At 37.0% G+C, this 24,393-nt stretch overlaps 1 protein-coding gene across 2 annotated transcripts in view; it reads right to left on the bottom strand.

Annotated features, from left to right (window-relative positions):
- Positions 1-24,393, bottom strand: part of PPP1R12A (protein phosphatase 1 regulatory subunit 12A) — a 176,872-nt gene that overhangs the window by 89,706 nt on the left and 62,773 nt on the right. For both annotated transcript variants that reach the window (XM_037846697.1, XM_037846698.1), the window contains exon 2: positions 9,789-9,919. In XM_037846697.1, the coding sequence (XP_037702625.1) occupies positions 9,789-9,919 (131 nt within the window). The remainder of the gene's footprint in view (positions 1-9,788; positions 9,920-24,393) is intronic.

The following is a 24,393-nucleotide window of genomic DNA, read 5'->3' as shown; positions in this document are numbered from 1 at the left end:
GACCCAAGCTATAGCATGTAGCAGTACTTCATTCTTTTTTATTGCCATATAATAAATAATTGCATGCACATACCACATTTTGTTTATCCATTCAGCTACCTTTTGGGAGAAAACTACCACAGTGGTTTCTACCTTTTGGCCACTGTGAATAATACTGTTATTAACATTTTTATAGAAGCATTTGTTTGAGTCCTTGTTTTCAATTCTTTTGGGTATATGTGTATCAGTGGAAATGGTGAATCATAAGGTTACTGTGTTAAATCATGTGAGAAACTACTAGACTATTTTCCAAAGTGGTTGCACCATTTTTCATTACCAAAAGTATGAAAGTTCCAGTATCTCCACATCCTTGTCAACACATGTTGTTGACCTGATTTTTTTATACTATTCATCCTAGTGAGTATGAAGTGGTATCTGATTTTGCTTTTTCAAAATAATTTATTTATTCTTAATTGTGGTAAAACATACATAACATAAAAATATTAAGAAGACAATTCATCAACATTAAATACATTGACAATACTGTGTAACTTTCACCATTATCTACTTCTAGACTATTTTGATTATCCCAAAACAAAACTCATACCCACACAGCAATAACTTTCCATTTCCCCCTTCCCTCCAACCCTGGTAACTACTACTCTGCTTTCTATCTCTATGAATGTTCTTATTCTAAGTATTTCACATAGATAAATCATACACTATTTGTCCTTTTGTGCCTGACTTATTTCACTCAACATGACTCAACCTTGAAGATATTCAAGGTTCATCCATGTTATAGCAAGTTATCAGCACTTCATTTCTTTTTATGTCAGAATAATATCCCATTGTATGGATATACTACATTTTGTTTATCCATCGACTTATGGACACTTGGGTTGCTTCAACATGTGGTTACTGTGAATAATGCTGCAATGAATAGCAGTGTACAGATATATGTCCAAGTCCCTGCTCTCAATCTTTTCAGTATATAAATAGCAGTGGAACTGCTGGGTCAAATGGTAATTGTATACTTAATTTCTGAGGAGCTGCCAAACTGTTTTCCACAGTGGCTATACTATTTTACACTGCCATCATCAATGTACATAGGTTCCTATTTCTCTGCATCCTTGTCAATACTTTTTTTTTTTTTTTTCCAATAGCCATCCTAGTAGGTGTGAAGTTGTATTTCACTGTAGTTTTCATTTACATTTCTGTAATAGCTTATGCTGTTGAGCATGTTTTCATATACATAGTGGCCATATAAGCAACCTCTCTGGGGAAATGCCTATTCAAATTCTTGGCTCATTTTTAAATTGGGTTGTTTACCTTCCTGTTGTTGATTGCAGAAGTTCTTTACATATACTGAATATTAAACACTTGTCAGAGTACACAGTTTCCAAATATTTTCTCCCATTCTGTGGGCAGTCTTTTCAATTTCTTGATAATGTCCATTTTATATACTTTTTCGTTCATTGCTTGTGCTTTTGGTGATAAATCTAAAAGCCCACTGCCTACTACCAGGTCCTGAAGACATTTCCCTATGTTTTCTCGTAAGAGTTACCTCTTACATTTAATTCACTTTGAATTTATTCTTGTATATGGTGAGAGTCAGTGGTCCAAATTCATTCTTTTGCATATGGCTTTCCAGTTGTCCCAGGACCATTTGTTGAAGAGACTATTCTTTACCCATTAAATGGAACTGGCACCCTTGTCAAAAATCAACTGGCAATAGATAAATGGATTTAATTCTAGATCCTTAATTCTATTAATTGGTCTACATATCTGTCCTTATGCCAGTACCACACTGTTTTAAGTACTGTACCTTTCTAGTTAAGTTTTGAATCTGGAAGTGAGTTCTCCAAATTTGTTCTTTTATTCTCAAGACTGTTTTGGCAATTTTAGGGCCTCTTGCAACTCCATATGAACTTGAGGATAAGCTTTTCCATTTCTGCAAAAAAGAACTTTGGTAGGGATTGCACTGAATTTGTAGATCACTTTAGGAAAGGCTGACATCTTAACAATATGAAGTCTTCTAATACATGAACAAGGGATGTATTTCCACTTATTTACTGTCTTTCAGGAATATTTTGTAGTTTTCAGTATAAAAGTCTTTCACCTCCTGGATTAAATTTATTCCTAGGTATTTTATTCCTTTAGATGCTAGTGTAAACGGAATTTTCTTGATTTCCTTTTCATACTGTTTATTATTGGTAAATAAACACAACTGACTTCTGCGTATTTATCCTGTATCCTACAACTTTGCTGAATTTGTTTAATAGTTTTAGTAGTTTTCTTGTGGATTCTTTGGAATTTTCTCTATATAGGACCATGTCATCTGTGAAGAGGGATAATCTAACTTCTTTCTTTCCAATATGGAGGCCTTTTATTTTTTTCTCTTTACTGACTGCACTGGCTAGAACTTCCAATACAAGGTTGAATAACAGTGGCGACAGTGGACATCCTTGTCTTGTTCCTGATCTTAGGGGGAAAGCTATCAGTCTTTCATCATTGAGTGTATTAGCTGTGGGTTTTTCATATATGCCTTTTGTCATGTTGAGAGAGTTCTCTCCTATTCTAACTTTCCTGAGTATTTTTATCATGAAAGGATGTTGGATTTTGTCAAATACCTTTTTTGCATTATATGAAAGATCATGGTTTTTTTTTCTCCTTCCCTTCATTCTATTAATATGGTTCATTACATTGATTGCTTTATGCTGAACCATCCTTGCATTTCTGGAGTAAAAACCACTTGATCATGGTGTATAATCGTTTTAATATACTGTTGGATTCAGTTTGTCAATATTTTGTTGAGGATTATTTTGCATCAAAATCCTTAAGAGATATTGGTCTGCAATTTACTTTTCTTGTACTGCCTTTATCTGGCTACAGTATAACAGTAATGGTAGCCTCACAGAATGAGTTAGGAAGTAATTTCTCCTCATCTATTTTGGGGGAAGCGTTTGAGCAGTATTCATGTTAATTTTTCTTTAAATGTATGGTAAAATGCAACAGTGAAACCATCTGATCCTGGACTTTTCCTTTTCTGGAGATTTTAAATTACTGATTCAATCTATTTGTAGTAGGTCTGTTGAGATTTTCTATTTCTTCTTGCATCAGATTAGGTCATTTGTATGTTTCTAGAAATCTATCCATTTCAATCAGGTTTTCAAATTTGTTGGCATATAATTGTTCATAGTACCCTCTTACAATCCTTTTTTACATCTGTAAGGTTGACAGTAATGTCCATACTTTTGATCCTGATTTTGGTTTTTAGGGATGTCTCTGTCTTTTTCTTTGTCAGTCTATTTAAATGTTTGCCAATTTTATTATCTTATAAAAAAAAAAAAAAACTTTTGTTTTTTGTTGATTATTTCTATTGTTTTTCTATTCTCCATTTCATTTAATCTGCTTTAATCTTTATTTTCTTCCTTCTACTAACTTTGGGTTTAGTTTACTCCTCTTATTCTAGTTTCTTTAGGTGTGAAGTTCAGTTACTGATTTGCGACCATTCTTTTTTAATGCAGGCATTTAGAGCTATAAATTTCCCTGGGAGCACCGCTTTAGCTGCATCCCTTAAGCTCTGCCATGCTGCATTTTCATTTTCATTTATCTCAAGATATTTCCTAATTTTCCTTGTGATTTCCTCTTTGTCCCATCTGTTGTTTAACACTGTTTTATTTAATTTCTACATATTTGTAAATTTTCCAGTTCTCTGCCTGTTATTGATTTCTAGCTTTATTCCATTGTGGTCTGAGAAGATACTTTGCATGATTTTGGTATTTTTAAATGTATTAAAATTTGATTTGTGGCCTAAAATATGGTCTATCTTAGAAAATTTCTATATGCACTTCAGAAGAATGCATATTTTCTGATACTATTGGGTGGAGTGTTCTATATATTTCCATTAGGTCTAATTGGTTAATAGTATGGTTCAAGTCCTCTATTTTCTTATTGATCTTCTGTTTAGATGTTCTATACATTAGTGAAAGTGGTGTATTAAAGTCTCCAACTACTACTATAAAACTATCTATTTCTCTGTTCAATTCTGTCAATTTTTGCTTCATATATTTTAGGGCTGTGTTGCAGGGCATATATGTTTACTCTGTAACCTAAAGTGAGTCTCTTGTAAACAGCATATATGGATGAAGCTTTTCATCTAATTTGTCAATCTCTGCCTTTTAATAGGGGAGTTTAATCCACTGACATTAAGGTAATAACTGAGAAGAAAAAAATTTACTTCTGCATTTAGCCATTTATTTCTGTGTGCTTTTTATGGATTTGTTGTTGTTGTTGCTCCTCAATTACTCCTTTACTACCTTTTTTTTCATATTTAGTTCCTTTTTTGTAGTGTACCATTTTGATTCTCTTCTTCCCTTTTCTCTATTTTAGTTATTTTTTAGTGGTTTCCTTTGTAATTACAATGAACATCTTCAAGTTCAATTAGTTCAACTATTTCCAACCTAGTTTCAATAGAATACAAACTCTCTACTCCTATGTATCTCCATCCCTCCCTATTAAAATACTGTCATTATGACAGATTACATTTTTACACATTGTATGTGCATTAACATAGGTTTTAAATGTTATTTTACACATTTGTTTATTAAGTCATAGCGGGGGGTCAGTTATAAACCAAAAGTACAATACAGGATATATTTTATTATGGAGTTACTGCTATCAGTGTTTTTATTTCTTCATATGGCTTTGAGTTACCGTTTAGTGTCCTTTTATTTCAGACTGAAGGATTCCCTTTAGCATTTCTTGTAGGGCAGGTATTCAGGTAATGAACTCTTTCAGCTCTTGTCTGTCTGCAAATGTCTTAATTTCCCCTTCTTTTTTAACAGATAATTTTGCGAGATACAGAATTCTTAGTTGACAGTTTTTTTCTTGAAGACTTTAAATATGCTATCCCACTGTCTTTTGGTCTCCATGGCTTCTGATGAGAAAATCCACTGTTAATCTTATTGGGGATCTTCTGTGATATGATAAGTTGCTTTTCTCTTGCTGCTTTCAAAATCCTTTCTTTGTCTTTTGATTTTGACAATTTCACTATAATGTGTCTTCTGGATCTTAGAGTCTACCCTGCTTGGAGCCTGTTGAGCTCTCTGGATGTTTATATGCATGTCTTGGGAAGTTTTCTGCCATTATTTCTTCAAATACTTTTTCTACCCCTTTGTCTTTTGTTCTTCCGGGACTCCAATGATGCCTATGCTGGTACACTTGATGGTATCCCACACGTCTCTCAGGGTCTGTTCATTTTTCTTCATTATTTTTCCTTTCTGCTCCTCACACAGGATATTTTCATTGCCTTGTCTTCAAGTTCTCTGGTCCTTTCTTTTGCTGTCCAAAGGTGCTGCTGAATCCATCTACTGTGTCTTCTTTCATTTCAATTACTGAAATGTACTTTGCTGCTCCAAAATTTGTTTGGTTCCTTTCTATTATTTCCATCTCTTTATTTTGTCCAGACAATGTTTTCTCAGTTTCTTTTAGTTCTTTTCATACAGATTCCTTTAGTTTACTGAACATATTTAACATGGTTGAATGAAAGTCTTTGAATAATAGTTACAATGTATGAGCTTCCTCAGGGATGGTTTCTGGCAAATTTTTTCATGTGAATGGGTCATACTTTCCTGTTTCTTTGTGTGTTTTGTAACTTTCTGTTGAGAACTGAGCATCTTGAGTATTATCTTGTTATAACTCTGGAAATCTGGTTCTCTCGACTCCTCTGGGGTTGCTAGAGTTTTGTTGTTCTTGAGGGTTGGAGCCTTCAAGTTGTTATTTTTCCAAATTACTTTTGCTCCCAAATGGGGAATGTAGACAGAACAGAAAAGCAGTAGTGCCTCTTTAAGACTTCTCCGTCACTTCTACCTGAAGGGGACTGGCATAATGGCTGCCCTCAGAGCCATCCCCTCAGAGATCTGAAGTAACTGATCAAAACCAGTGATCAGACCATACAGACATACTCACACGTACACCCCATCCCCCATCCCCTAAAGATTTGGGAAGACTAGGTCCTTACAGCCCACCTTGGCACCAGCAAGCTGTACCAGGAGCCTGACTGTAGTCCCCACTTCTGCCTGTTATGTGGTTGGGGGATGAAGGGTGGGGGATGGTAGCAGCAGCATGTAAGGTAAAATTCACCAATATTTACCACATTTTTAACAGTCTCTTCTCCCAGCTCTTCCCTGTATGCTGCACCAGACTCCCTGTTCCACTAGACTCGAGTTTCAGAATAGTTGATTCACACGGTTCCTGCCAGTTCAATAGCTGTTCTGGTGGAGGGAATGATTCCTAGAGGTCACTACTCCACCATCTTCCTACAATCCTCCAAGTATCTCACTGTGTTTTGATTTGAAGTTCCCTGATGACTAATGGTGTTAACAAACTTTACATGTGATTTTTAGCCATTTGTAAATCTTCCTTGGAGAAATGTCTGTTTAAATTGTTTACCCAGTTTGTTTTACCTGTTTTCATCTTGAATCATGAGTTGGAAGGGCTGCAGAGGCAACTGTTGACCTGAGTGGTTAGAGCCCAGGTGCTTCCTCCACTCTTGCCAGTCTGGCTGGCACCGCTATATCTTCCCAGGGCTTTGTGCCCTATGGCCAGGCATAGCCACACACCTCTCTCAGGCCTGGGAAGCACCTTCACCATTCATATTTCTCTCAATATTCTGTTCATGACAATATATGTATACTCCAAGACAATAAGAAACTTTCTCTACAGCTATCATTGTATTTCTGAGGCCTCACCAGAAAAGCTTTTAAAGTCCATATTTCTGCCAACAGTCTCATCAAAGCAATCTAGGCTTTTTCTACCAACTGCCTCAAAATTCTTCCAGCTTCAAATCATTACCCAATTCGAAATCCCTTTCTACATTTTTAGGTATTTGTAATAGCAGTTCCCCACCTTCCAGTATCAAAAGCTGTCTCAGTTTGCCAGAGTTGCCGTGACAAATACCACATACCACACAATGGACTAGTTTAAAAAACAAAAACTTACTGACTCATGGTTTTAGAAGCCAGAAGCCCCAAATCAAGACATCAGCAAAGCCAAGCTTTCACTTGGAGTCTATAGCATTCAGGTGACGGCTTCCTGTAATCCTTGGAGCTCCTTGACTTGCATTTCTGCCTGCATCACATGGCAATGTCCAGTGGCTTTTTCTGAAATCTGGTTTCTACTGGTTTCTGGCTTCTCCTCTTTCTGGTTTCTACAAACTGTGTCTGAATTTCCTTTCTTCATAAGTTCTCCAGTCACATGGATTAAGATATACCCTGGTTCAATTTGGCCGTACCTTAACTAATCATAACATCTTCAAAAGATCCTATTTACAAATGGGTCCACACTCACAGGAATGTGGATTAAGACTTGAACATGTCTTTTGTGGGGTACTTCATTCAATCCCCAGCACGAGAGTTTCATTAATTTCTCTCACTCCTTACTGAAATTAATTGCTGAAAGAGATTATGCAGATAATTAAAAATAATAAGGCATTTGGAGGGGGTTTTATCTATTACCACCTTAACAAACAATCCAGAGCTAAACTGTCTTTTCTAAAAACAGTTATTTTTTAAAAACAGAATCTCAGATGGCAATATCAACATTCTTCCAATTTTAATTTCATTCAGAGAAACTATGAATTTAAACACTCCAGTTATACTATAGCCATAAATTCAAAATACCTATATACAGTAATTAAGATTGACAAAACTCTAGTCAGCCTTGTCCGAAACAGGTCACTTTTGTTTGCACAAGTCCTCTGAAGCATATATGTATCCCACCTTCCAAAAGACAAAAATAATTACCCTAGTGATAACACTGACAGCAGCAGACTGCGTACAGACTTACCCCTTTCCATACTTAATTCTGCAGTAATAAGCAGAATAAGTCAAATACTTACTTTTCCCAGCCTCCCTTGCTACCAGGTCATGGACAAGTGACCAAGGCTATGCCAAAAGAAACCTTCTAAAGAGAAGTCTGCTGCAGGCAGTGGATTCTCTGTGAAAGGTTATACTTCCTGACATACATAAGATATGGAGAAGGAAATTCTCCACCTCTGACTCACATTTATTTTGCTCTTGGATGTGGCTATGTAAAAATACAATTCTGGAGTCATCCTGTGACCTTGAAGGAACAAGGCTAAGAATAAAGTCAGTCTCTGGGAAAGCAAGAAGAAAAAATTGAACGACCTGAGGTTCCTGATGACATTATCATGCAGTTTAATAAACCTGGATGTCCTTCCTTTCAACCACATATTATCTTGCCTAACAAATACCCTTACTCTTTAGGTCATTTTAAATTGGGTACTCTGTTACTTAAAGCTAAAAGTACTCCAACTTACACAATGGGTTATCAATCCAGTCTATGGGAGGAAATTATTCAGGGGGAAAAACACTTGAATTTGAGGCATGAATTAATAAGGAACACAAAAGATAAACATCTAAAGAGGTTAGGTTTTATTTTCCCAGAGGAGATAGAAAGATAATGGTCATAAAGTTAATACTGAGTATTTCCGTGTACCAAGTATTATGCTTGATGGATTACCTCAATTAATACTTACAACAATCTTAAGAAATATTCCCATTTTGTAGAGGAAGAAACTGAAGTTTAGAAAGTTAAGCAACTTGCCCACGGTCACACACCTGCGATAGTGGTTGAGGAGGCATTTGTAACCCACATCTAATCTTTAAGTCCCTAATATTTAAGGCCAGCTGAAGATAAATGCACATTATTTTCTCTTTGAAGTAGAAATCCAAGTCCTCTGTTGACCATGAAAAGTACAGAAAAGAGGTAAGGAACTTGAGAACCATGAGTATAATTTTGAACAACCACTATAGGCAATGACAAAAGTCCTCATTTTACATATAGAAAAATCAAGGCCCCAGAAAGAGGAAACAAATTACCTAAAGAGGTAGTGCAGTTGGTGGCAGAGTCAGTAACAACATTTAATTAACTCAGATCTTCTGATTCCCAGACCAGAGCACTTTTCATTTGACCACACACTACCTCACCTTGAAACTGATATACCTTATCTCCAATACACATGTTGGGAAAAAAAGTGAAATATCAGAGAGAGAAAACTGTGAAGCATTACTAAGAGAGAGTCATAGGCTAGAACTGCCACATTCAATAATTTATTAGTGGATAAGCTTTGATGTGAGCAGATAAGACAATGAAACCATTTATGGTATATATACATAATAACAAAATGGGAAAAATAATTTAATGAAAAATATGTTGTCAGTCTATCTATATTCTTTGTTAAAAACTTAAAAGACAGATTTTCTTGAAAAGTATCTACCCATTACATATTTATATAATTATATAAAAATTTATTTTTAGAAAACAATCTTAAGAAAAACTAAGCAAGCAGAAATATATTGACTAATAGAACTCCGTATATTTTCCCTACATCAGCATAATCCAATTGAGACATTATTAATTTTCCTTAACAATTCATGATTAAATAGTGACAGACTAGATTGCTAAATATTAACCCTGAATCATTTGACAATGCTCCAGCTGTCCTCAAAGGAAAAGGAGTTGGAGATGAAGAAAGTGCTCAATGACTCATATAAATACAAAATGCCACAGGCCAAAAAGGACAGGGAGACAGGAAGAAGATCTGACACAAAGACTCTAAATATCTGGATTCCCAAGTACCACTCATTTTCTTTCCTGGGAATAATAAATTTCATAGATTAAGGAGTAATATAGGAGTTCTCTCATTTATCTTTAACAAGGATTTCTATAAAATTTATGTCTTTAAAATAGTACGTGGATAAAATGAAAACACAGAACTGGCTTACTCTGCAATATCAAGATATCCACAGGAAGCAGCTGCATGTAATGGTATCCAGCCTTCATTATCAGGTTGATTAATATTTGCTCCATTTTCTACCAGAAATTTCACCATATCAACATTGTCATCAATGCAAGCCTAAAAACAAAACAGAAAGCACATTAGAAAAAATCTGAATCAATATTCCAAATAATACACGAGTGGAAGAAAATCCCAACTTTGTAGATTTAAAATATAAATATTTTCTGTAAGTTGGTCTGTTGCTTTCTTGATTGTACTGCCAAACAGGCCAGTTGTACTAATTTAAATGTAAGACTTCTCGCTTAGAGAGTCATAAAACAGTACTGTATGTGACTAGATTCTTTATGGCAACCCAATTATTTAAGCAAGTAGGTAATAAATCAAAAAGAATCAAACTATTCAAATTAAGTACTTAGAACTGAACTCTTGGGTTCAAAGAAACCAGAAATTGATGGTTTGGAAAATTCAAGGCTTCTAGGGGGTGGAACCCCAGAAGCTACAGCCCAACGTGAGGATTTAACCAAACATGGAACCTGACCGCCATGCCAGTACAAGCCAAAACTGGGAGACAGAGTTATCCAGAAAGGATTTGTGGAAGGTCCTATTGTCTGACAGCTTTGATCCCTGTGTGCTTCATGCAAAGCCAACAGAATTTCTGCAAGATCTTTACAGACAGAGACGCTGCCGGTCTGGACTGGAGGAGACAGACAAGAACATATTGAAAGAAAAATCTCTTCAAAGACAAAGCCATGTTGGTTGAGGTCTGGAGTCAAGAAGTCTCAGGCTGGGAGAGTGGAATGGCCCACATGCATGGAAAGGGTGAGTTTGCTCTGGAGGTCAAGGGTGGGCCTTCCTCGATGTTCAGGAAAGGTGTTGCCACCTCAGGCCTCAAAGAGGGTGGAGCACATTCCCAGGGGACTGGGGAAAGCCTGACCGCCACCCCAGTGTTCTGAAGGGGTTGAGCATGTGCCCTGGAGATGGAAGAGAATCTGGGTGCTAGCCCAATGTTTCAGGAGGGTGGGGCTGAGAAGGTGGTCTCCCCAAAGTGTGGATATGTTGGAGCACTCACCCCAGCATTTGGAAAGTTAAAGGACTGCTGCAAAGGCCCTTATGAAGGGTTAGACTCCCGTTCCCTAAAGCCCCAAGGTTGTTCTGTAAATGAGTCTCATACTTTGAAATTTAATGGAGTTTGCCCTGTGGGTTTTAAGAACTCTTTTGGTCTTGTTAACCATTTTCCTTTCAGTTTCTCTTTATGGCAATGAGCATGTTTACCCTATGAGTGTCCCTCCTTTGTACTGGAAGTATATAACTTGTTCTAAATTTCACAGGTCCACAGCTAGAGGGGAATTATGCCTTAGGACAACCATGTCTGTAATTGATTTAATGGGATCTTGTAACAGAGGTTTTCTGGACACCACTGGCCATCCTCCTGTGAAGGTACTCGATTGCTGACGTGTTACCTTGGACACTTTATGGCCTTAAGACTGTAACTGTGTAACCAAATAAACACCCTTTTATAAAAGCCAATCCATTTCTGGTGTTTTGCATTCCAGCAGCATCAGCAAACTAGAACAAGTACCAGTAACATCTCCTCTAGCAGTGGCTCCCAAAATGTGGTCTGCTGGAGGAGTCCCCTAAATCTTTTTCAGGGAGTTGATGAGGTCAAAATTATTTTCAAAATAATACTAAGATGTTACTTCCCCTTTTCATTGTGTTATCAACATGTGCACTGAGTGTGCACAAGTACTGGTGGTAAAACTGCTGAAGCCTTAGCATGAATAAAGGCAGTGGCAAAAACTGTTTTGTCACTGTGTTTACCACTATGCACCTACAGTTTAAAATAAAAGCTATTTTTAGTTATGAATGTCCTTGACAATGCAGCACAAATTATAAATTTAATTAAATCTTGGCCCTTGTTTTCACATCTTTTTAATATTCTGTAAGACAAAATATATAGACCACTTCTGCTGCACACCAAAGTATGATGACTGACCTAAGGAAAAGCACTTGGAAGACTGAGTTACAAACCTAACTTGCAACTTTTTCCAAGTAATGCCACTGTTACTTGTAAGAATAACAAACCATGGTTATTTCTACAGACATTTCCTTGAAAATGAACGAAGTGAGCCTGTCACTTCAAGAAAAAAACCTAACAGTATTTGTTGCCAATGATAAATTCAAGCTTTCAAGAGAAAAATTTGTTAAATTCTAAAAATGTTACTTAAGGGTAAATTACTGTTACTTTTATATGAATTAATAAAAATATTTAAAACCCCAGTATTAACCTCTACTACTGTAAATATTAATAAATATAACTCACAGAATCAAAAGCTCTTTGCGGTTTTCGGTTATTTTTAAGAATATAAAGGATTCCTGAGACAAAAAAAAGTTTGAAAACTGCAGCTTTATAGTAAATAAGAAGGGAACTTTTTATCAATGCTTACTTTGTGCCAGGTAGTATGACAGGTGCTTTATCTATTTTATTGATTTGTGTACATTATTCTCACAAAAACCCCCTCTATTCATTATTCTCTGTAGCTGCTCGTAAGCTCACTATGCTTCGGCTACAGTGGTAGGTACTTTTCTATTCTTTGACCATGTGTCTCATGTTTTTGCCCTTGCTATTCTCTCTGCCTGGAATGCTCTGCCCCCAGATTGAGGTATGCTGATTCCTTTTTATCAGGCATATTTAGCACAGATGTTTCTTCTTCAGAAAGGCCCTCTGGGCTTTTTAAAGTAACTCCTGCTTCTCGAATCACATTACTGATAATGTCTAGGCCCATAATTTTCCTATTTATATTTATTCTCTTTCTCTACTAGAATGTAAGCTCCAGAGAAGTGACGTTGTCTGCCTTGTTCATCACTAGAGATACAACCAGAATAGGCCTGGCACACAGAAAATTATCAATAAATACATATTTTTCAAATTTATTTTTTACTATTCTCATTTAGATACCCTTTATTCAGTCAACTGGACGTTCTCACTGTTCTCTACATTCCCTGCTTTTCAGCTTTGGTGCCTTTACTCATTTTCACTCATGAAAAGACAAAGCATATACAAATTCTTTTTATCCTATAAGTCCCAACAAATGCCACCTTATCTAAGAAACTGTCGAGCCAGCTGGAAGTAATTTCTTCAATAGCAATATTTGGACCTCTCAAGATAAGCCAACACTGTCCTTGTTGTATTATGGCTACTTACAGATACAACCTTTCTAAAAGGAACCAGTTACTGAAAATGTACTATTTGATGGATACAGTATAAAGCACTTTATACATTCAATGAGATAGGTTGTATTTATTTACTCTGGGGAGGCTTTCTAGAATTGGCAATGCTAAATGAATTGACAACATTCATTGTCAATTCCCATATACTGCAATCCCCATATATTACCAGGACCCTTGCCTAAGAATATGAAGACAGTGTCATGAACAAAGGTGCCTGATTTGGGGGTTTAGGAAGGTGGGATGAAATCCATTCAAGGAACCTTTGGTGGAAGGGCTTTCTTCCTAATTCAAAGGAAGTCACTATTTGCCCAGAGAAGAGAGCTTTTTTTCCCTCCTAATATGAGTAAAAAGGAATAAATAAGCTAATCTATGGTCAGCCTATAATTAACACATAACTAAGAGTATAATAGCTGATAACTATCCTCTCTGCATTCTTCATAAGTGTTTTAATAGATTTGCTGCATCTAGGGCATGATTACCTTCATCCACCCATCCTCTTAAAAGAGGCTTAAAAATTGCACTTTAACACCCAGCTAGTACTTTAACCATCAGCTGAGTCACTGTTTGTTTATACTCGGGAAAACAAACTATATTCTAGGAATGCAAAAGTCCTTTTTGGTAAGGACTTCCTTGTCCCACCATTTTGTATATCTGCTTTATATTTCGACATAGCAGTTATCCCTGTGACATACCATACATTTTGCTTATTTATATGTTTATTGTTTGTTTTCCCCACTCCTGGTATAGGGGCTTCATGAAAGCAGGAATTGTGATGTATTTTGCCAGCAACCTGAACAATTCTTGGCATATGGTAGGGGCTCAATAAATGAATGGATGAATCAAGAAGCTAAGATTCTCAAAAGATTAAGCAGTTTGAATGAATCACATAGCCAGGAAGTGATAAAGCTGAGATTCTACACAGATCTTTCTGATTCCAAAGAATAAGTTCTTTCCATACTTAATATACTACTTTTTACAGGTGTTGTTCCCTTTTCATCAACATATCTATCACTAATTCGCAATGGTCCATTTAAAACAGGATAACTCATATTCTAGTCACTTAGTATTTGTTGTATAAATGAAACCAACTTTCTAGTTCTAGTTCTGGGTCTATCAAAAATTTTGTAGTAGTGGACAAGTAATTTAACCTCTATGGGCTTTGGTGTCCCTGTCTTTCAAACGGAGGGAAGCTGGTGGGTTTTACAGCTCTAAAATTCCTATGTATTCGTGACTCTTCCTTCTGGAACAAGTTATAACCAACCTGATGGCAGGGTCCAAAGTACCCAGAACAGTACCTTATACATAGCAGATGGTCAATGAACTGATATGAGTTTTAAACATATATTGTTTGGGAAAAAAATTTTGTGCTTTTTACGTGATGGTGATTAAGGAAGGAAAGAGTAAAAGAGATTTGAATACCACAGTTATCTAATAACAAACAAAAGAAACATCAAAACTCTACTGTATTAGAAAGCAGTTTATAAAATTTATTTGAAATAAGCTAATGACTCACAGTGACTTGTAATAATATGAGGCCTATTTATGAGCTTAATCATTAATTTTCCTTAAGAAATGACAGATTAAATTCTATTCTCCTTTTCTTTTAACCTCTTATAATTCCCGTATTGCCAAAACAGTATCCTGATTTTTCGCCAATATAAAAATATAAAATTCTAGTAGATAAATGTATGTAATACAAAAAATATGGTGGTTGTTTTAAAAAATTGAAGAGTAATGTCTAAAAAACAAGAAAGGAATATTTCTAAAAGGATATGGGAAAATGCTCACAATGTATTAAGTTTTAAAAATAAGATGCAAAATCATTTGCTAATACAATTCCAACTTCACTAAAAAATGTACAAAAAGAGACTACAGGAATACATACTGAAGATTAACAGTCATTATCCTCAGTTGTGAAACTATGAATAATTTTAATCTTCTTTTTCAAATTTTCCTTAATTTTCAAAAAGTCCACAATAAATAGGCAGTGTTTATATAAAAAGAAAACCTAAGACTTGATTCTTAAATGAAAAAAAACTATCTATCTACTGTACTGTAATATGGAAAAACCCCAAATTGCTGGTGGAAATGTTGCAAAATTCATACAACCACTTTGGAAAACCATTTGACAGTACCTACTAAACATATATACACTACATGATCCAGCAATTCCATTCTTAGGTATACGACTGAAAAGAAAAAAAAATACGTGCTTATGATCAGCAGGAGACACACAGAAGATGTCTGTCTGGCTTTATTCATAATAACAGCAAACAACTAAAAACAACTCAAATATCCATCAACAATAGAATGGATAAATAAATGGGGTGTGTGTACAAATCCTATTTATATCATGGAATAATAAGTTCTATGAAAAAGAACATCAAACAAGAAAGAACAAACTACTGCTACCTTCAACAACATGGATGAACCTCACAGACATACAGATGAGTAAAAGGCGGCAAACACAAAAGGATAGCTACTGATTAGAGAAACTAAGATGGTGGCTAGGTGAGACAGGCAGAAAAAACACCTCGGTGAAAAACACTAGATAAAAACCAGAGGGTGACCCAGAATACCAGTTACAGCGATGCGCCAGCTGGATGAGGTCTCCTAGTTCCAGAGGGGCCGTATACTTGGTGAAACCAGGAGTCTGCATTCTGAAATGAGTGAGTGAGCTGGCTGGAAGACTAGCAGCTGCACGGTGGTCTGGGGAAGCCGGGGTTTGGCGTTTGGAGACCGATGGGCTCTTTTACCAAAAAAAAAAAAAAAAAGGGAAAAACCCAGGAGCGGCTGCAGCAGCGATAGTGAGAACCACGCAGTAAAACACAGCAAGAGGGGGCTGGGCCGGTCTCTCAATGTCTGGTCTGGAAGATAGCCTGCTGCAGATACCCTTGGGGCCGGGGGAATGGAGGGGAGAGCCGGAAAACGAAAGAAACCCCGCGGCTAGCAGCTGGCTCCCCGGAGGGCTGGATAAACTCCTGCCCGGGGCCGTGCCCACAGCCCAGAGCCCCACCAGCTGTCTTGGAGCTGGGAAGGAGGAACTGTGTGAGGAGGGGGGTGTGGAGACACCCCGTTCGGCCATCTTTGTATCAGGCTGAAAGCGAGCTAGCATGGCCCGGCGGCCCGGGGCTTCCCTTGAAGGATGGCGCACACTTGTGACGTAGCACACCATTCCGTCGGCAGAGGTCCTGGAAGATCACAGCTGGGCGGGGGGACCCACTCAGAGAACCCAGGGACACTACGCCAAGTCCGGTGGTTTGTGGGACAGTGAGAGAGAGGGTCTGGGGCTGAAATGAAATGAAGGCTTAGACTTTTGTGGTGGCCTTGAATCTCCGGGAGCCTGGGGGATTTGAATATTAAAGCTGTCCTTCCTCCCTGGCCACCCATACACACGCCCCACATTCAGGGCAGACCACTACAGCAACACACCCAAACTGAGTTCTCCAACTGAATCCCACAAGAATCATTTCCCCACACACCGCGGGGACAAGGTGGAGAACTGACTTGAGGGGTACAGGTGACTCACAGATGCCATCTGCTGGTTAGTTAGAGAAAGTTATGCCACCAAACTGTGTTTCTGAAAAATTAGATATATTTTTTTTTTACAACTTGAAAGAACCCCATCAAGCAAAGCAAATGCCAAGAGGCCAAAAACAACAGAAAGTCTTAATGCATATGATAAAACCAGATGATATGGAGAATCGAACTCCAAACACACAAATCAAGATATCAGAAGAAACACTGTACCTCGCACAATTAATCAAAGGACTACAATCGAGGAATGAAAACATGGCAAAGGATTTAAAGGACATCAAGAAGACCATGGCCCAGGATATGAGCTACATAAAGAAGACCCTAGAAGAGCATAAAGAAGAAATTGCAAGAGTAAATAAAAAAATAGAAGATCTTATGGAAATAAAAGAAACTGTTGGCCAAATTAAAAAGAATCTGGATATTCACAATACAAGATTAGAGGAAGCGGAACAATGTCTCAGTGTCCTAGAAGTCCACAGAACAGAAAATGAAAGAACAAAAGAAAGAATGGAGAAAAAAATCGAAAAAATCAAAATGGATCTCAGGGATAAAATAAAATGTCCAAACTTAAGACTCATTGGTGTCCCAGAAGGGGAAGAGAAGGGTAAAGGTCTAGAAAGAGCATTCAAAGAAATTGTTGGGGAAAACTTCCCAAACCTTCTACACAATATAAATACACAAAGCATAAATGCCCAGAGAACTCCAAATAGAATAAATCCAAATAAACCCACTCCAAGACATATTCTGATCAGACTGTCAAATACTGAAGAGAAGGAGCAAGTTCCGAAAGCAGCAAGAGAAAAGCAATTCACCACATACAAAGGAAACAACATAAGATTAAGTTGTGACTACTCAGCGGCCACCATGGAGGTGAGAAGGCAGTGGCATGACATATTTAAAATTCTGAGAGAGAAAAATTTCCAACCAAGAATACTTTATCCAGCAAAACTCTCCTTCAAATTTGAGGGAGAGCTTACATTTTTCACAGACAAACAAATGCTGAGAGACTTTGCCAATAAAAGACCTGCCCTACTTCAGATACTAGAGGGAGCCCTACCAATGGAAAAACAAAGAAAGGAGAAAGAGATATAGAGAATTTTAACTGACATATATAGTACTTTACATCCCAGATCACCAGGACACTCATTTTTCTCCAGTGATCATGGATCTTTCTCCAGAAGGGAACATAAGCTGGGACATAAAACAAGCCTCAAGAAATTAAAAGAAAAAAAAAAATGAATATACTCAAAGCACATTCTCCAACCACAATGCAATACAAATAGAAGTCAATAATTTTTGAACTATAACTCCACTATTTACTTCCTACATGACATAAAATACACAAACTCTAATGACAAATCAGTGGTTTTGAACTCAATGTAAAATATGTAATTTTAGACAACTATATAAAGGTGGGGGAATGGAGGAGTATAGGAACATAGTTTATGTGTCCTATTGAAGTGAAGATGGTACCAAAGAAAAACAAGATTGATATGGATTTAAGAGGTTAATTTTAAGCCCCACAGTAAACACAAAGAAATTATCAGAGAATATAACCATAGAGATGAAAAGTAGAGTTTGGGTTAAGAGAAATGGGGGAAGGGGCAATGGGGAGTTAAGAAATGAGTGTAGGGTTGCTGTTTGAGGTGAAGGGAAATTTCTAGTAATGGATGGTGGGAAAGAGCATTACAACATTCTAAATGTGATTAATCCCACTAATGGAAGGCTAGGGAGGGGTTGGAATGGGAAGATTTAGGCTGTATATATGTTTCCACAATTGGGGAGAAAAAAAAAAAAAGACAGTCTAAATAGATGACAATTGAATGCCAAGGATGAACTTGGATGGGATTGGAGCATAGAGGACAGGTGGCTCAAAGAGACACAGTTGAGACATAAGGAAAAGGAAATATAGAATGTAAGCTTCGTATCATTCTTGAATCTCTTGTACTTCTTAGCTGCGCTTAATGGGATTGCATAAAAGAATGTTTTTGTTCATGGGAAGTGTATACGTGAATTATAGTGTATGTTCAAGGATGTGTGCAGCTAGCTCTCATATGTTCAGAAGATAGAGCAATAGATGATGGATGATAGGGAGGGAGGGAGGGAAAGAAACAGCGATGTGACAGCAGGTTAAAGTTGGTGGACTGAGCTATCAGGGTAGGGGGGTCAGGGTATGATGGAATTCTGTGTATGGGGTTAGTATTGTTTTTGCAACTGTTTCTATAACTTTGAATTTATTTCAAAATAAAAATAAATAAATAAATTAATAAATTGCATTAAAAAAATGTGCTCTAAACTTACCAAAATCCAATGCAAATATATATATGTATGTGTATGCATATCTATAAATTTCATTGAGAAAATGTTTGATACAAATTTACACAATTTAAAAGACTTTAAGTTATCTCTCATTCCAGACCTTGAGTCAGACAATCAATTAACATTTTTTTGTTTTAAAAAAACATATATTTTAAAACATATAATCAACAATTTTTAAACTTTTTTATTTGGAAAATTTTAGATATTGAATATATACAAGTGGAGAATGCTAACAGCATTCTGCCTGCCTCGTTTAATATATTTCTCCAACTTTTACTTTTATTGTTACTTTTATTTTCTTTGCTGGGGTATTTTAAAGCAAATGCCAGGCATCATGACATTTTACCTACAGACAATTATATTCAAGATACTTATTTGTAAAAGTTTAAGGCTAAAGATGGGAAATATTTTGTCTTTTCAACAAGACCTCAATAAAAAACAATGACACATAAAGTTAAATAGCAATTTTATTTATTTAGTATTTTAATTTCCTCCTTTGTTTCAAAGACGACTTCAGGTGATAATTTTGTGACTATAATGGAAGTTTATATGTATGCATCTAGCTTCATGTCATAGTGTTTTCTTTGCAGGATTCTGTGGGACCGCTTATCTTTTTGTTTTATAGTCAGTCCACTTTCTGTTTTTTCCTTTCCCTTCTTTGGGAAAAGATGTTGAAAATGGTAAGCAAATAAATGCCTTTTTCTCTCTAATAAAAAAAAAAAAAAGGATAGCTACTGTTTGCTCCTGGGCAAAGCTAATTTAAAGTGATAAAGGTCAGAAGGTGGTAGAAACAGTGGTTAAATTCTGTGGGGGGATGACAGGAGGATTATGAGGGAGCTTTCTGGAGAGCAAGTTCCTATCTGTTGGGAATTGAATCACATCCACCACAAACAACATGTTCAGGTCCTAACCCCTGGTCCCCTGGGTGTTAACCACTTGTAAATAGGACCTTTGAAGATGTTATTATTATGCCCAAATTGAATGAGGGTGGGTCTTAATCCAATATGGCTGAAATCCTTATAGGCAAAGGAAATTGGACATGGGGGAGAAACCACAGGGAGCAGGAAACTGGAAGTAACTGGAACCCAGAAGAGAAAGGAGAGGACATCACCATGTGACAGGAAGGCCAAGGTTCCCAAGGACTTCCAGCAGCCAGCACCAGAACACCACAGACTTCAGAGAGAATATATCGCTTTTTATTGATGCCTTGATTTGGGATTTCTCCTAGTTTCAAAACAATGAACGAATTAATTCCCATTGTTTAGACCAACTTATAGTGTGGTATTTGTCATAGCAGCCTGGAAAACCAAGACCCTATCTTTCTTGGGGCAATTTTTACATGGGTAAATACCTATGTAAAAAGTTATTAAACTATATACTAAAAAGCTGTGTACTTTATCGTATGTAAATTACACCTCAATTTTTAAAAGAAAAAAAAACTGTAATAGGCTACTATTTATTGAAAACCTACTATGCATTACTTCTAGTATAAGACCCTTTATTTATCTTCCTTTAAGTTGTTCATACCATGTCTTCCTTTAACTGCTATCCCCTGCTTCCCAGAACTCAATACATCAAATGGATTCCCTCTTTTAATTGATAAACTTTAAATACTGTGAACATTTTTTTCAAGAATTTCCACATATTCTTTTCTTAGGCTAAATATAATATGAAGCTACTCTTCATGTTATATATGATAATAACTAGGCCAAGGCCCTAGGACTATAGAGAAGGAAAATTATCACATTATAGTAGAAACGCCTGATGCATTAACAAATAAAAAAGAACATAAAAGGACTATGATAGCAGTTGACAGAAAGTACTAAAATGTGATTGGGGAAACAAGAGACTTTTTTCTAACTTAAAAGGTTCCACAAAGGTTTCATTAATAAGCACACATTTGAGCAAGGTTATATCAGAAGTCAACAAAAAATTCAACTAGCAGGAAGCCAAGACTGAACCTCACTGAGCAAAGATACAAAGATTAAAAATGTAGGGAATAAACAAACAGCAAGACATCCAGTGGTATAAAGTATCTGAAAGTGAAAAACAGGATAATAGTATGTGGTATAAAGTCTAAATCAAATGCAGGTAAAAGATCTGAATATAATGCAAAGGTGACTGGATTTGATACTATAGGTCAGCAGTTTTCAACATAATTCCTACTCCTACACTCTGATCAACTACAGTGGCTCACTTCAGCAACAGGAGAAGGTGGGAGGAACGTTTTAATTTGAGGAAGATGGTGTTAGCAAAAGCTATCCATACTTTTTAAGCAGAGAAATGACATAACTGGATCAGTACTTCAAAAAATTAACAGAAGCAATGCAGAGGTGAGTCTGAGCTGAACAACAACTGTTATTCAGGATGGAACTAAATTCAGAGAAACTCAGGAGAAAATGTGAAAGCATAATGGATATGAAGAGTGAAGGGCAGGGACAAGCCATTCATGAAGGTAAATCCCACAGGACTGAGGAGCAGGTTGGGGAAATAAAGATAATGTAAGCTTAAGATATGCTGAATTTATAGGTGTCTATATACCTATCTCACCGTGTATGTCCAGTGGACAGTTGGAGATGCTGCTCTGGAACTTTAAAAATAACGTGGGATAAAAATATCAATTTGGAAATTATCTGCATCAAGTTAATAATGAAAACAATGGGACTTAATCACTCAGGGAGACTGGCAACAAGCTGGTGGCATAGAAAGGAGTGGTAGTTAGCTTGTCCCCTGCAACAACTAATAAACAACCAGGAATAACTAATAAATAATCTGGAATAACTACTGGGGGACAACTGTGACTGTCCACACATCGTACACCAACCTAGATTGGGAGGAATGCCTGAGATCGCAGCATAAAATCTGTAAGTAAAAGCTGTGGAACCACACCAGGAGCCCCCTCCCCAATGGCAGGCGGAACAGCAAAACCTCGCTGTGGTAGGAAGCAGCACTCTCTGAAAAAGTGAATATACCTCAGTCCAGCTCCAACTGGGGTTTTAATTTAATTAACAAACGTGGACTGCTCAAAACAAGCTACAAATCCCAAACAAGCAGAGGCTTTTAGTGACAACTGACATTAAAGAACCAGAAGAAACATCTGTCCGAAGAGGGGGAGCCCAGAAGACCAAGTGTTACCTCTGATTGATGAGTGAAATTGGGGATCTCTGGACTGGCTCTGAAAGGGGGCTTTCTGTCCCTTTTTCTCTCTCTAAACCTGAGAGGCTCAGTGGAGAAAACCTCAGCCATTTTCAGTTCACAAGGCTCTGACCCAGACAAGGGTGGAGACAGCAGAGTCAGAGAGACAAAGAACCTATTTAATTGCAGATGATAACTCTCTAGGGGGTGTATCTTCCCTAAGAGGAAGGAGGTAGTGCCCAGCTCTACTAGTGGCCTTCCATTCAGAACCAGACCACAGAGCCTGGGGAAAAACAGGCAAAACAGAAACTAAGGGGGACACACCTCCTTACACCAGTCAGGAGCGACAGGCTGACAGGCACCACCTGCTGGGCAGGTTAGGAAAAGCACAGAGGCAAGATGCCTCACAGGGTGTGTCAATCTTCTAAGACACACCCTCAGGGAAACCTAATACTGAATATTGTCCCTTTCTGAGACCTGGGCCTGTTCCAATCTGGGAAAACCTGATTTGGGTAACCAAGGAAACAAGATGCCCAGACAACAGAAAACTACAACTTACACTATGCCAAATGAAGATATGGTCCAGTCAAAGGAACAAACTTACACTTCAACTGAGATACAGGAATTGAAACAACTAATGCTAAATCAATTCAACAAGTTTAGGGAAGATATGGCAAAAGAGATGAAAGATCCAAAGAAAACACTGGGCGAACATAAGGTAGAAACTGAAAGTTTGAAAAACAACTGGCAGAATCTATGGAAATGAAAGGCACAACACAAGAGATGAAAGACACAATGGAGACATACAACAGCAGATCTCAAGATGCAGAAGAAAACACTCAGGAACTGGAGAAGAAGACACCTGAAATCCTACACACAAAAGAACAGATAGGGAAAAGAATGGAAAAATATGAGCAACATCTCAGGGAACTGAATGAAAACATAAACACATGAATGTATGTGTCATGGGTGTCCCAGAAGGAGAAGAGAAGGGAAAAAGGGCAGAAACAATAATAAAGGAAATAAACAATGAAAATTTCTCATCTCTTATGAAAGACATAAAATTACAGATTCAAGAAGCACAGCGTACCCCAAACAGAACAGATCTGAATAGGCTTATGCTGAGACACTTAATAAACAGATTATCAAATGTCAAAGACAAAGAGAGAATCCTGAAAGAAGCAAGAGAAAAGCGATCCATCACATACAAAGGAAGTTTGATAAGAATATGTGTGGATTTCTCAGTAGAAACCATGGAGGCAAGAAGGAAGTGATGTGATATATTTAAGATACTGAAGGAGAAAAGGCACCAACCAAGAATCCTATATCCAGCAAAAGTGTCCTTCAAATATGAGGGAGAATTTGAAATATTCTCTGACAAACAGACAATGAGAGAGTTTGTGAACAAGATACCTGCTCTATAGGAAATACTAAAGGGAGCACTACAGACAGACAGGAAAAGACAGGAGTGAGAGGTTTGGAACACAATTTTGGATGATGGTAGCACAGCAATGTAAGTACAGTGAACAAAGATGACTGTGAGTATGGTTGAAAGAAGAAGGTTTAGGAGCATGTGGGAAACCAGAAGGAAAGAGGAAAGATAAAGACGGGGACTGTATAACTCAGTGAAACCTAGAGTGCTCAACAATTACAATAAAACGTACAAATCTGTTTTTACATGAGGGAGGACAAATGAATGCCAACCTTGCAAGGTGTTAAAAATAGGGTGGTATTGGGGGAAAAATACAATCAATGCAAACTAGAGACTATAATTAATAGAAACTTTGTATTATGCTTCCTTTAATGTAACAAAGGCAATATACCAAAGCTAAATGCATATAAGAGGGGGACATAAGGAAGGGGTATGGGACTCTTGGCATTGGTGATGTTGTCTGACTTTATTCTATTTTAGTTTAATTATATCTTTCCTTTTGTTGCTTCCTAGCTGTTATGTTTTTTTTTTTCTCTCTCTCTCTCTTTTTTCTTTTGTCTCTCTACCTTCTTTGACTCTTCTTCCTTCTTTGCGGAAGAAATGGAAATGTCCTTATATAGATAGTGGTGATGGTGGTGAATACATAAATATGTGACTATACAGGGAACCATCGCTTGTTACTTAGGACAGAATGTATGGTGTGTGAACAAAGCTGTCAAAAAAACAAAACAAAAAAAAGGGTTGATGACGATAACTTGAGGGCACCATATTGAGTGAAATAAGTCAGACGCATAAGGACAAATATTGCAGGGTCTCACTGATATGAACTATTTATAATACGTAAACTCATAGACAGGAAATATAAGTTACCAGGATATAGAATGAGGCTAAAGAATGTGGAGCGGTTGCTTATTTATTACGAGCAAAATGTTCAACTAGG

The sequence above is a fragment of the Choloepus didactylus genome, chromosome 8, assembly GCF_015220235.1.
Source record: "Choloepus didactylus isolate mChoDid1 chromosome 8, mChoDid1.pri, whole genome shotgun sequence".
Taxonomy (NCBI): domain Eukaryota; kingdom Metazoa; phylum Chordata; class Mammalia; order Pilosa; family Megalonychidae; genus Choloepus; species Choloepus didactylus.
The sequence above is the reverse complement of the archived record's forward strand: the minus strand, read 5'-3'. Positions and strand labels throughout refer to the sequence as shown.